The sequence below is a fragment of the Phytophthora sojae genome (assembly GCF_000149755.1).
Source record: "Phytophthora sojae unplaced genomic scaffold PHYSOscaffold_2, whole genome shotgun sequence".
Classification (NCBI taxonomy): domain Eukaryota; phylum Oomycota; class Peronosporomycetes; order Peronosporales; family Peronosporaceae; genus Phytophthora; species Phytophthora sojae.
This window is the reverse complement of record NW_009258116.1, coordinates 5,748,981-5,761,196: the sequence shown is the minus strand read 5'-3', so window position 1 is coordinate 5,761,196 and position 12,216 is coordinate 5,748,981. Positions and strand designations below refer to the sequence as shown.

The 12,216-nt window shown below is 56.2% G+C and overlaps 4 protein-coding genes across 4 annotated transcripts; 2 read left to right on the top strand and 2 right to left on the bottom strand.

Annotated features, from left to right (window-relative positions):
• Positions 1–264: 264 nt before the first annotated feature.
• Positions 265–2,466, bottom strand: PHYSODRAFT_311521 (hypothetical protein; the record flags this gene model as incomplete). The annotated part of the gene is made up of 1 exon (XM_009521600.1): positions 265–2,466. The coding sequence occupies one exon, from the start codon at positions 2,464–2,466 to the stop codon at positions 265–267; it is 2,202 nt and encodes a 733-aa protein (XP_009519895.1).
• A 1,523-nt stretch (positions 2,467–3,989) lies between these two features.
• Positions 3,990–5,547, top strand: PHYSODRAFT_296630 (hypothetical protein; the record flags this gene model as incomplete). Its single annotated transcript, XM_009521599.1, has 3 exons — positions 3,990–4,417; positions 4,490–5,063; positions 5,152–5,547. The coding sequence occupies 3 exons, from the start codon at positions 3,990–3,992 to the stop codon at positions 5,545–5,547; spliced, it is 1,398 nt and encodes a 465-aa protein (XP_009519894.1).
• Positions 5,548–5,622: 75 nt separating this feature from the next.
• On the bottom strand, positions 5,623–10,840 carry PHYSODRAFT_481425 (hypothetical protein; the record flags this gene model as incomplete). Its single annotated transcript, XM_009521598.1, has 8 exons — positions 5,623–6,412; positions 6,482–7,419; positions 7,498–8,485; positions 8,550–8,553; positions 8,625–9,900; positions 9,961–9,993; positions 10,085–10,408; positions 10,481–10,840. 8 exons carry the CDS (start codon positions 10,838–10,840, stop codon positions 5,623–5,625), a joined length of 4,713 nt encoding a protein of 1,570 aa, XP_009519893.1.
• A 99-nt stretch (positions 10,841–10,939) lies between these two features.
• On the top strand, positions 10,940–11,971 carry PHYSODRAFT_554712 (hypothetical protein; the record flags this gene model as incomplete). The annotated part of the gene is made up of 6 exons (XM_009521597.1): positions 10,940–11,015; positions 11,114–11,181; positions 11,257–11,352; positions 11,443–11,517; positions 11,622–11,709; positions 11,798–11,971. Exons 1-6 carry the CDS (start codon positions 10,944–10,946, stop codon positions 11,969–11,971), a joined length of 573 nt encoding a protein of 190 aa, XP_009519892.1. The 5' UTR covers positions 10,940–10,943.
• Positions 11,972–12,216: the final 245 nt, after the last annotated feature.

Below are 12,216 nucleotides of genomic sequence, written 5' to 3'. Positions count from 1 at the left end.
AAGGTAGGGGGCCCCGTGCATGGCTCGCATCGACCGATCAGGTTCGCGAGCCGTCCGTCATGCGTTTTACTTTGTACGTCAATGAACCAAAGCTGAACGAAGGCGAAGCAAATGTAGGAGCTGGAGATAATGAACGATAGTGTTTGCCACCGAAACGATACCTATCGTAGACTCTTCAACCTCTACTTAAGTAAGCTCTTGATGCAAAAGCGTGTTCATTCCGTTGCCTTTTGATAATTAGATAGGGATTTTCCTAGGTTTCGTCTACTCCGCTGGGCCTTCGCTGCCGAGCTTGGCAGCCAGCGTTGCTTCTATCCGCTCGAGTTGCTTGGCCAAGTTGTCAATCTGTTTGGAGTGGCTGCTGATGGCGCTGACCATTTGGCCCTGCTGAGTGCGGAGTTGTTCCTGCGTGGTGGTGGTCTGCGAGAGCAGCTGAAGTAGCTGCGCCTCCATGGGGTTCACAGCAGGCGCGTCGACCTTGTTCTGCTTCTTGGCCGCTTCTTCTTGGGCCTGCTTCTCAGCTGCAGCTTGAGCCTCTGCAGCGGCCGTCATGATCTCCTCGAACAGGTTGAGCAGGCCTCGAAGCACAGTCTGCAGTTGACCGATGACCTCGCCGCACTCGAAGCGCGGTTGAGCGTCGAAGACTTCCAGCGCGCCGACGGCGTGGCCATTGGAGAGCACCAACGGGATGCCGGCGTAGAACGCCGCGTTCTTGAGACTCTCCTGTCGCCACGCGTTGCCCTGGAATCGGACGTCTCGCGTCATGTCCGCGCAGACGAGCGACGTGCCATTACGGCAAGTGTGAGCAGCCAGAGACTTCTTCCTCGCCACCGCAGCCCCAAGACTCACTCCGTACTGAGCGCCCAAGACGTAGTTGTCACGGTCTAGCAGGCCGACAACGGCGAACGAGCACTGCGAAGCGATCGCTGCCATGTTGCAGAACTGCTTGAGCACTCGCGTAGCGCTGGGCGTGGCCGCCATCGTGACCAGAAGCTTGTCGACGGTTTGGAGTCGCTCAGTCTCGTTGTCCAGCACTTTGGCCTTGACGAATCCGTCCACCTTGGTGCGGTCGGCAGGGTACGAGATCTGCGCGAAGTCCGTCAGCGGCGCGCAGTTCTCGTTCTGACAGTGCATACAAAACAACGCGTCGGACGCGTCTTGGCTCGGTAGAATACCATTCGACCTGGTGCGTATGCTGTTGCCCATTCCATCACTTATCGACGACGCGCACGTCTGCCTCTCACTCGTGCTCTCGGGCGTCTGGAGCTGCACCATTCCGCTCGCCAGATCGTCCGCTTCACTGATGAAAGTCTCGTTGGAGCTGAGCTTGCAGCTGATGCAGACGCGCGAAGACGACGTTGCGTCTTCACCCTCAGCTTCACTTGCAGTACTGTTCGAGCGTCGGAGTACACTGCAGCTACTGCAGATAACAGCGCGACACTGGCGGCAGTGGTGGCGGCGACGCAGCGGGTTGAACGACTTGGTGCACACCGCACACTTCCTGGCCTTCTTCTCCACTGTGCGGTCCGCCTTGGGCGGGAGGAGGTTGCCGTGGCTGTTGCTCGAACTAAGCATGGAGAACCGAGAACCCTCATCATCCGAGCCGGGAATGAGTCCAATCGCTCGTCCACTGTCCGACGAACTCGTGGATCGATCCACTGCACGGCGACTACCGTTCGACACATTGCTGGCCGAAGTGATGGAGCTCCCGTCCACGGCGTCGGGGCTTGCGATGTATCGCCAGAACTTGCGCGAATCCATGTATTTCGTGAAGTGGGCGACGTAATAGTCGTCCTCCATGTCCATCAACCCGTCGACATCGCTATCGCCTAGTGCGACGATCACGAAAGGCTCGGGCGAGTCGGTGAAGTCGCGGTCCCACATGACGTGGTGCAGCAAGTTCATGGCCACCAATTGGCGACAGAATGCAGCGCCCGAGACTCGATCCGGGACGAGGCCCTGGTTCACGAGGAACGTCACGATCGCTTCGCCCGTGGCGCAACGCACTGTCAGGTCGGAGCGGATGCGGATCGGGTGCAGCATCAAGTCGTGCTTCATCTTGTTGGCCACGGGGGCGAGCTCCCGCACCCCGAAGCGAGGGTCCAGACCGCGCGGACTCGTCAGACATTGCACGTTGCTGGCGATGGCCTGCACCCAGAGGTCCCGGTCCTTCCGAGACTTGGTGCGGAAGTTGACCTCCGTCTTGGGGAGGAGGCCACCGCTGCAGGTCAAGTCGAATCGCCTTGGGAACTTGGCCGACGCCTCTGGATTCGAGAGGTCCGTGACGTTCACGCCCAGCCCCAGCTCGACCGCTCCTTGGCGCGTGGAGTCGCGCTCGCGCTTGTAGACGCAGATCCAGCGGCCTTCGAGCCGCACGAAGCTGTCGGACCAGGTGGAGAACGCCCCCGCCTTGATCTTGACCTCGAGCGGCCCGGCCAGCACTTGCAGCGAACCTGGCGACGGCATCGTGTGCGCTGCACGGGGATTCTAGGAGTGGCAAAGATAAGAAGGCAGCAGGCACGAAGGAACCGACCTGCAGAGAGCGAGCGTGGTGGACTAAAGTGACCGACCACCACCCGGAATGGGCTGGGGCAGGCACAGATGGCCCAAGCAGAGGGCGCAGAAGTACACGCAACGACCGCAACCACCTGGCGCGTTGGAGTCACTGCGAATGTGATGCGTGGCGAGCCGAGACCTTGATGGACTCGCCAAATGGAGGCACTCCTCTCCGCTCTCTCCCAATGCTTACGACGGGCTCTCGATGGTGCTTCTTGGTGCTCTTGGACAACAACACAAACAGCTTTGGGGCTATTTATTAGCGCTGCGTCTGTATATATAGCAAGTCGTCTTGTAGTCGTGAGAATCCGAGACGTTCAAATCGGGAGGTGGATATCGAACGAAGGGCTCACATGAGCTCACGCCTGTCGTGGTGGATGACAGCCTGGAGAGAGTCGGCCGCAGGTGCGATGGGAATCGCTGGAAGCGTGGGGCTAAATGGTCAATGCTTCCAGCGTCGAATTCCATGGTTGGGCACACCGAACCAGACATCTCTGGATCGTATTCATTCGAAGAGCTCGACAGTGGCGCTGGCCGCAATCGAAGTGAGGTTGCAATGAAGCGTGCTTTGAAGTGGTAGTATGCATGTAGAGGCATTTCGTTGATTACCAGTGACCTTGACGTCAGTACTAAAGTACTCTAGGCTTCCAGTTGGTTAGGGACCTGGTGTTCTAAGACATTCCTATGAACTTCCGCATCTTTTCTAAGAGCATGCCTCGCACGATGGTCCTGAGCACATGTTAGCTCCTTGGACGAGTTGACGTGACCCGTCAGCCGTCGCGGCCGTCTGCGCCTCTAAATAACGCAATGGGGCGATGAGTCTGCGGACCAATGTACAAATGACCAAGATAATTTTGCTCCTGACGTTGACGTGAGAAGTACACTTGACGAGCTGGGTTTGGGCGCCTACCTGTATTGGTGTACCGAATCCGACCGTGTCATCAACAAAGGTGATGCTTGCAAATTCCTTTTCCTTTGATCCCCCAACTTCACAGTTCAGTTGTGCTATCCTGCCACGTCGTGTATGCAGTTCCTAGCTATCGAAAAGTTTTCGATTCGAAAACGCTCCATTTCGGGCAAACTGCTTGTGCTCGTATTGCCCCGGCATTGGTTTGCTGGTATTAAATACATGTAGAATAGGAAATTATACATGCACGTCGTCAACACTGATCTCCACACACCCGCAGGTCATTTATTGCACGTAAATAATGGTTCGATCTGATGCGTGGTCTTCCGATCCTTCTCTCAACAGGTTCTTCAGATCCGAGTGCGCGATTGACGTCAACTCAGCGGCTATAAATTTACTTCGTTTTCACCCGCAACTTGACCCACAAGCCAAGTATTTATAAGCCGAAGACGTCGATGCCCTCAATGTTGCGCTGCAGATCATTTCCTGTTGAGCACTCTCAAGAATAAGTTCCTGTTGATTATAGATGGGCGTTTGTGCAAGTCGCCGTTGGCCCTCGCTGACCGAAAACTACGAGGTCGAGTCGCCGGAGGTGCTTCTTGGCGAGGGTGCATGCTCACGAGTGTTTCGTGCGCGAGAGCGTGCCTCTGGGAAGCTGGTTGCTATCAAACGCTTGGACAAGGCGCAGCAGAGGTTAATTGATGATGACCCTGTCCAGTGGGAGCGCGAGGTGGCACTGCTGCGTCGCTGTGCCTCTCACCCAAATGTCGTAGCATTCCTTGACGTGCTGGAGACCCCCGACTTCGTGTACATCGTCACGGAGCTGGCTGAAGGTGGGGAACTCTTCCAAGCACTCATTGACGAGGGTGCGTACTCGGAATGGGACGCTAGACGCTTTGCCACCGATCTCCTCGAAGCATTGTGCTTTCTGCATAGACTCGGCATCGCACACAGGTAAGGCGTAACAGAGCTGAGCGTCGATACATAAATGTCAGCAGCATTTCTAACTTGATCACCTCTACGCAGGGACATCAAACCGGAGAACTTGCTGCTGACGTCTGCCAGCCCGAAGCGTGCGACCATTAAGCTGGCTGACTTCGGTCTGGCCGCACTTGTTGAAGAGAGCAGTTTGCTTTCCAATGGTAGATTAACCTGGGCATACTGCGCACCCGAGGTCTTCAAACCGACAGAGTCTCAACAGCAGGACTCAGAGGATGGCTCGCCAGCTAGACCAGCACGGCACTCTGGGGTTGGTGTCCAGAGTGACCTGTGGAGCGTGGGCATCGTGCTGTACGTGCTGCTCAGTGGAATTCACCCGTTTGACCCGGATGGACGTCAGACCCGAGATCAAATGATAAAGAACATTCAGTCGGGGCAGTTCTCCATGACCGGGCCGCGCTGGGATGCGATATCCACCGAGGCCAAGGAACTGATCTCGGCTTTGCTTCAAGTCGCACCGGAAACGCGGCCCACAGCCGCTGAAGCTCTCGCCTACGAATGGTTCAAGTCTCAGCACACGTCGCGTCTGTCTTTGGCTGTCTCGACTTCGGACATGGAGGGCCTTGAGCAGTACCGACACCTCATGCGTCGCAAGTTCCGGGTACGTGCGGTTCGTCAGTTTGACTCCAGTTGATGATTTTCTTGTAATAACCAGCAGTTTTCCTGTTGCATTTTCTTCTTCTCGACAGTCAAGCGTTATGGCTGCAGTTGCTGCGGACACACTACGCCGTAGTCTAAACAAAAGTCGCCAATCTGCTGGGTCGGTTGCTGGGGATGAAGCGCAGTCTACGGTCGACTCTCCTCCAAAACCACTCGAAAGTTCGAATCCAATTGATGCTACCTCAGCTGACCCTGGCGGTGCCCCTTCATCGTGCGCGTCTTCGCATGGTAGCACCTCGGCTACAGTCACTGCTCTAGCCGACCAAGCCAGCGACAAACCTCATCTGGCACCAAGTCGTTCCGTTCTTAAGCAGATTTTTCAGCACGATCCACAGATAGAGGAGACCAGTGCCGTTGAAGTAGTTGCTGCCAGTGCTGATGCTGGAATTTCTGCAGATGTAGACGACGTCGTCGTCAATGTGTAGAGAAACCAGCATCCTGGGGAACACGGCGCTGGCCTCACGTCTTTTATAATATAAAAACTTCTTTATATCCGAAGCCTAGCGATGGAACTTCATGTCGTCGAAGAACCCAGGCCTGGCAATTCGTACACCCCCGTGGTTGCCGCGTGCAGTAGCCCGTGTCGATCCGGTGCCGCCTTCGCCAGCCACGCCATCAACTACGTCCCAATACGCGCCTCGCACGCTCTGCGGTGGGTTCTCATCCATTCCACCAGGCTTCACCACAATACCCGCTTCAACACGAACACTTTTGGTGTTCAAGAGACTTGAATTAACGTAGCTGGAACCGCCGCCACCGCCACCGACAATGCCCGGAGCGAACCCGCCACCCCCTCCACCGAAGAGCCCTCCTCCTCCACCACCACCGAACTCAGCACCGTCCCCACCTTGCATCGACGTCCCGCTGGTGCCCACAAACTTGCATATCGGGTTAAATTCGTCACACGCTCCAGCAGCGCCACCTGCTGCGTCGCCCCCTGGTCGTCCGCACCGAAAGTCGTCTCCTTCTCGCAGCTTTCGAGCCTTAGAGGCACCACCTCCGCTGCCATTTCGGCAAGTACCCCCGCCACCTCCGCCCGCAGCGATCAAAATGTACTCGATCCCGTACGCGCCCTGTCGGTAAATGCTCGTGAATCCCCCACCGCCACCACACGCAGACTCTTTGTTGCCGCTGTGACCTTGGCCGCCGCCGGGGAAACCTCCAGCAGCGGTGGATACCTGCGTAGCGACAAGAACGCCTCCAGGCACCGTTTTGGTTTTCCTTGCTCCGTCCGCATCATCGCTCGCTTCATCATCAGGAGCCTCGGCCATTCGAGCGAACTTACCACCGCTACCGCCCGATCCAATTGAGAAGTAAAGCGTCTCCCCTGGAAACACGGGGCAGATACCCTCCACGAACGCGCCGCCACCACCGTGGCCCACCGTTTGACCACGCAAGAGACCACTACCACCGCCGGCACCCCATGCCTGGAGCTTTAGCAGTTTCACATCGCGTGGCACCTTGTACTCGTGCACCTCGGCCGTGACAAAACTCAATATGCCCGACGATAGCAAGTGGACGCGGCGGTGAGCATTGCGCTCTTTGGCCAGAATCATCGCATTGCACTTTGGCCACGTACACTTCACTTTGCGTAACTCGCAATCATCTTGCTCATGAGCCAAGCGTGTTTGCTCTAGTGCCAGTAATTCATGTGCGCCGCCTTGGTATACCCGACCACAGCCCAGCCTGCATCGCAAGTCCCCCACGGGTCGTCGTACACACAAATCCCGCATATGCGGCACCGCTAGATCGAAGTGAGGCAACCACACACCGCAATCTCGGGGGCAATACACGATGCGACTCGAGCATTGCTCTTCGAACTCGGACTCGTGGTCATAGATAACCTCGCGCCACTGCCGCCACTCCATAACCATCGTGCAGCCCAGGCGACACACCATGAGTCTCCTTGGACACTCAACGTGTTCGTGCTCTTCGAGGCTGAATTCACGTGGGAACCATTGCTCACAACCCCATCGGCACAATGCTCGGCCCAAATGCAGTCGCTCATCTGTCCGTGTCAAGATACGACTAACGCGACGACGCTCTCGTATTGCGGGCTTGGCGTCGGTATCCTCCAGCCGCGCATTTTCCAGCTCTTCTTCGTTCATTTCCTGCTCCAGTGCTTGGCCTCGCTCGATTTCACGCCGTGGATCTACTCGGCTTGGGTCGATCGAGGTCAACAGGTTCTGTTCTCTCGCTCGGAGGAATACCTCGCGCTCTCGGCGGAACCGAGCATCGATGTAGGCCAAACTTCTCCCCTTATTGTTTGTCCTTCGTTTAGCCTTAGCCCGTTGTTTCTCCTTTAAGTTGTTGTCCGTCTCACTTTCAGCGTGATTTTCGTCGTCACCAGCTATCGTCAAGTATTCACCTGTAACACTGCTTTCGAGTTGACGAAGTGCAAGTTCAAGCTCCTCTTGCTCCTGTCTCTGTTTTTCAGTAGCCATGGTATTTTGCTCTTCTGCAGTCTTGAGATGTTCATCATGCCGCCGTGCTCGCTGCAACGCTGACTTCCATTCCTGCTCCTCTCGACGACGACGTAGTTCCTCATTAGTAAGAGCAAACCGTGCCTGACGTTTTGGCCGGTGAATCTCCTGCAAGAATTTCTTGGTTGCGAATGTGTCATGCACACAGTCACCTGATAATTCATTGAGATAAAAAGTATGTGATGTTTGGGGATCATAGTACCGATGCCAGCCGCGATCGTGTGTCTCAATCTCCTCACTGCGCTCAAAGATAAGCGTTTGAGCGTACCGATAAGCTTCGTGTAAAAGTACTTCGGCAGGTTTCTCCACTACAACTCGTTTATCAACGGTGTGGAGATAAAATGTGACGCCACCGAATCCCCGACACTCACGCCAACTTCCAAGCATTCGGCCTTTTACGGCATTATCCACAACCGCTGCTGATGCGGTTCCGGAGAACTTCACCACAAGACTTTCTTGGTCTGGTTCATCCTCAAGTTGTTCAGCATTTTCAAAGAAGCGCTTAGTTCGCCATTCTTTGATAGATAAACCCTCAGGCGACACCCATTGACATAGCTCGGATTCGCGGTTGAAAAAGAAGTACACATCGGCTCCGTTCACACGGTACAGCTCCCAAGCTGGATGCGAACGATGGCGCTCTACAAAATGTGCGCTTGTCTCCATTTTTTCCTTCCAGCCTAATCGTGTTCGACCTTCTTCGACAACTTGTGCTGGAACCTGTCGCTGGACGAAGCCACTGCGAGTGTTTTCAAATAGACGGTTGTGACTCAATGGTTCTTCGTAGATGTCCCAACCTGGGCTGCGCGCGACAGGTTTGCCGTCATTTTCTTTGACAAGCTTTCGCATCCGATTCAACGTATCCAGTTCATTGAAATCATGACTCATTCGGTCGAGTTCGTCCTGCCACACCTTTCGTCGGTGAGCGACGCGCTCCTCTTCAAGACGAGCCTCCTTCGCGAGGACACGTTCGATACGCTGCTGTAGCACTTGCTGCTCGTAAATTGCGTCTCCCTTTGGACTACCTGGGCGACCTCGGCATGCTAGTAGAAGCTGCAGCGGTGTTCGACCGCTGTGGTCAAGCAGAAAAGGACTGCACCCGTTCTTTTCTGCTAGACACTGGATCACGCGTTCGTGAGTACATACCAGATTTTCTTCACATGCTACGTGCAATGCTGTGCGTCCCTGAAGGTTCGGCAAGTGTTTATACAATTCACGCAAGCACACATCCATAAAGAACGACATTTCTGCGACGGAAATCCAATCTGCAGGGTCATCTTCCTTTCTTCGCCTCGCCTGCTCGTCGTCGGCGCCTTCTTCCTCCTCTTCACTGTCGTTTTCGCCCATAGCTGCAAGTTCATCGTGAAAACCATGCTTCGGTAGCTTCTTGTGATACCGCGACACGAGATAATCCATGAAAGCCTTCTGTGGTACTGGCATCTTACAGATGCGGGTGTTGTCACCGCCACTGCCAAATAGTTCAGCGTGCAGCCACTGAACGGATTCAAACAGCCATGAAACATGAAATCGGCGGCGTTCATTGTCGCGCAACTTGCGCTTCATAATGGTGTCGTACGTTTTCTGGAGTAAGTACTCGTAACACTCACCGCGGAGATGCGGTAGATTAGTTATGAATAAGCGAAAAGAGTCGTCATGCGCGCTTAGCAGTTGCGAAGCAATCGTCGAACTCCCGCTGAACGCAGCCAAATGCAGAGCCGAGTTTTTCAAATTGTCCAGTTGAAATATGTTGGCCCCGTGCTCCAGCATTAGTGCAGTGATTTCGCTGTGACCGCACCTTGCTGCTACCATCAACGGCGTACGCCGAAAAGAATCCAAGTGATCAACCTCAGCACCGCGCTCAATAAGTAGCTGTGCGATCGAGTGGTAGCCGTGTTTGCTCGCGATATGCAGAGGCGATTGCATCAACTTTGTGTGCGTGTCCAACTGTAGTGCGTTCACGTCTTGGCCACCGAACACAAAGAGTTCAACCTCCTTCGGGATGCCTTCTTCCAGCACCCGCAGGAACGAAAACGGCTTATTCGCTGCTGTCCTCGGTGATTCCGCACCGTTGCTACAGCGATCATCTCGATTTTTCACGACGCGCAGCAATCTCTGGGTGAAAAGTGGGCTCCTCTCCGGCTCAAAGCCTTGAGATACAAGCTCACTCAAAACAACGTTGCCGTCAATGCCTCGAGCAAGCTCCTGTTGACACCAGTGAGCCCATTGCGGGTGTAAGACCTGCACGGGCGGAGACGGGAGTTTTTCCACCGCAGCAATGCTGCGTGCGGTGCGCGATGACTTGATCGGCGAGCCTGAACGTGTCGTATTGTTATTGTCAGACTCAATTGAAGCATCAACCCCTGAACCGTAGATGCCGCTCGGGGCATTACGCTGCAGCCGACACAGTTTCAGGAGTCAGCTCAGCTCAATGTACCCTCCTCCAGTCGCAAACTCTATCAACCAGCTTGATCTCATTTCCTACCTTGGCCCGCAGGCGGAAGGACGACGCTCTGGTCGAGATCCTCTGCATCATCAACACATTCCCCGTCAGCAGAAACCCCTTTTGCGCCAGCGTGTGCATGAGTTTCTTGACACTGGCGCCCCTCTCAATGTTGGCGAACAGCCACTTCTCCCACTGCTGTGGGAGCTCTCCAGGTTCCACCGCAAGCCCCGGCTGCAGTTTCTTGATCTTCACCAGCCCGACCTCCGCAGCCTTGAACTTGGCTTCTCTGGTGGTTTTGCCCGTGGCTCTCACCGTCACTCGGCCCGTGGGGCCACAGGCTTTGCCCAGCAGCTCCAGTTGCATCTGCACGAGCTCGGACGGCTCCGCGACGTCCTCGTCGCTGCCCTCCTCGTCCTCCACGAGCTGGTACTCGACTTGCAGCCCGAACTTTGAGGCCTCTCGCTCCAGCAGCGCGACGGGCGTCGTGTCCAGCGTCTCCATGAACTTCCGCAGTGCCGCGAGCTTCGCGTCACCGTGCTGCAGCCGCACGACCATCTGCACCAGCTCCGTGAAGTCCAGCAGCCCGTCCCCGTTCACGTCGATGCTGGACACGAGCGCGTCCGCCTCTGCGACGCTGATCTCGATCCCCATGCGCCCGAGCAGCGCGCGGAACTCGCGCTCGTCGATGGAGCCGCTGCCATCCGCGTCGCTGATGCGGAACTGCGCCGCGAGCTCTTCGGCCTGCGCGGGCGTCAGGCTGCCGCGGAACTCGGCCGGGATCTCGTAGGCGGCCATGACGGAGTTGCCGATGTTGAAGCGGCGCGAGGACCATCACTCTGTGTTAAGTTCGGGTTAGGTTCGCAGCGCAAGTTTAGGCGGGAATACCAAATTCGTCGCAATGGCGCTGAATGCCAAGGGGAAGGAGCTGCTGCGCGAGCTGCAGCGCAGCGACTGGCTGCCGCCGTACAATGTGCGTGTGCTCAGCAGATAGAGCGGTCGAGTGGCTGGCAGGATGCTGATGTCTGCGGCTGTGGGCATTGACGACGTTGTTGTGGGTGGACTGTGCAGGAAGATCTTGTGCGGCAGGTGGTGGAGGAGTCGGGGCTGCTGCACGAGGAGCTGAACAGGAAACTCGAGTGAGTGAAGGGGTCATTTGTAGCGTTAATGGTCTTGGAGGGCAGAGGACTGATGGGCTGTGTTGCGATGCTCAGGACGTTCAAGGAAGGGATGCCCAAGTCGGTGGAGTGCGCACTCGTCGTGAGTCACCAGGGTCTGCTGCGCAACAAGCGCTGCCTGCTCGCCTACCTGTACGAGCGTTGTAGTGTTTCTAGTGCCAACCTCTCGACAATTTGCTAAGCTGCGTTGAACTGTGCTGTGCTGTGCTGCTCTGTGGGCAGGCACCACCGCATGGAGAAGATCAAGGCGCTGCGGTGGGAAACGGGTACCATTATCCCGGGTCCGCTGGCTCAGAAGTGAGTGCAACTATTATTCAGTGCAGCCGCACTACCGCGCTGCCGTGCTGTGCTGTGACCAGGTACTGACGCTTTGTTGCGATCTGTTGCGATCGGTGCTGCAGCTTGTGCCAGCGCGAGGTGCAGTTCTTCAACCAATACGACCAGATGCTGACGGACTACATGGCCGACTTCGAGCTCGACCTCTCAGCGGTACGGCTTCGGGTACTGCACACTCCACTGGATTCCGTTCGGGCGCTGATCCTGTGCATTGCGATTGCTTCGCTGACGTCGCTCGCAGGATCTGAAGCCGCCCAAGGACTTGTACGTGGAGGTGCGCGTGCTGCGCGACTGCGGCGAGGTCATGACCGAGAGCGGGCTCGTGAACCTGGAGGCGCACTCGCAGCACTTCCTGCGCCGCGTGGACGTCGAGCAGCTCATCCGCCAGGGGCTGCTCGAGCAGATCAAGCGCTGACTGTGAGCCCAGCCAACAACGACTTCAATAGCCTTTACTATGCAGCAGTCTTTCGCGTCCACTATATAATAGACTGCACCAGGGCAGCGGCTAGGGCAGGCTGTCCCACTTTTGTCCAGTTAAAAAACCGAGACCCCCTTATGACCAATCACAGAGCCGCTCGAGTCACCCTGCAGCCAATCAGGAGCGGGTAGACGTCCGTCAGTCTCAACGGCTACTTTTGCCGACGATCGTCCAGCAGCTAC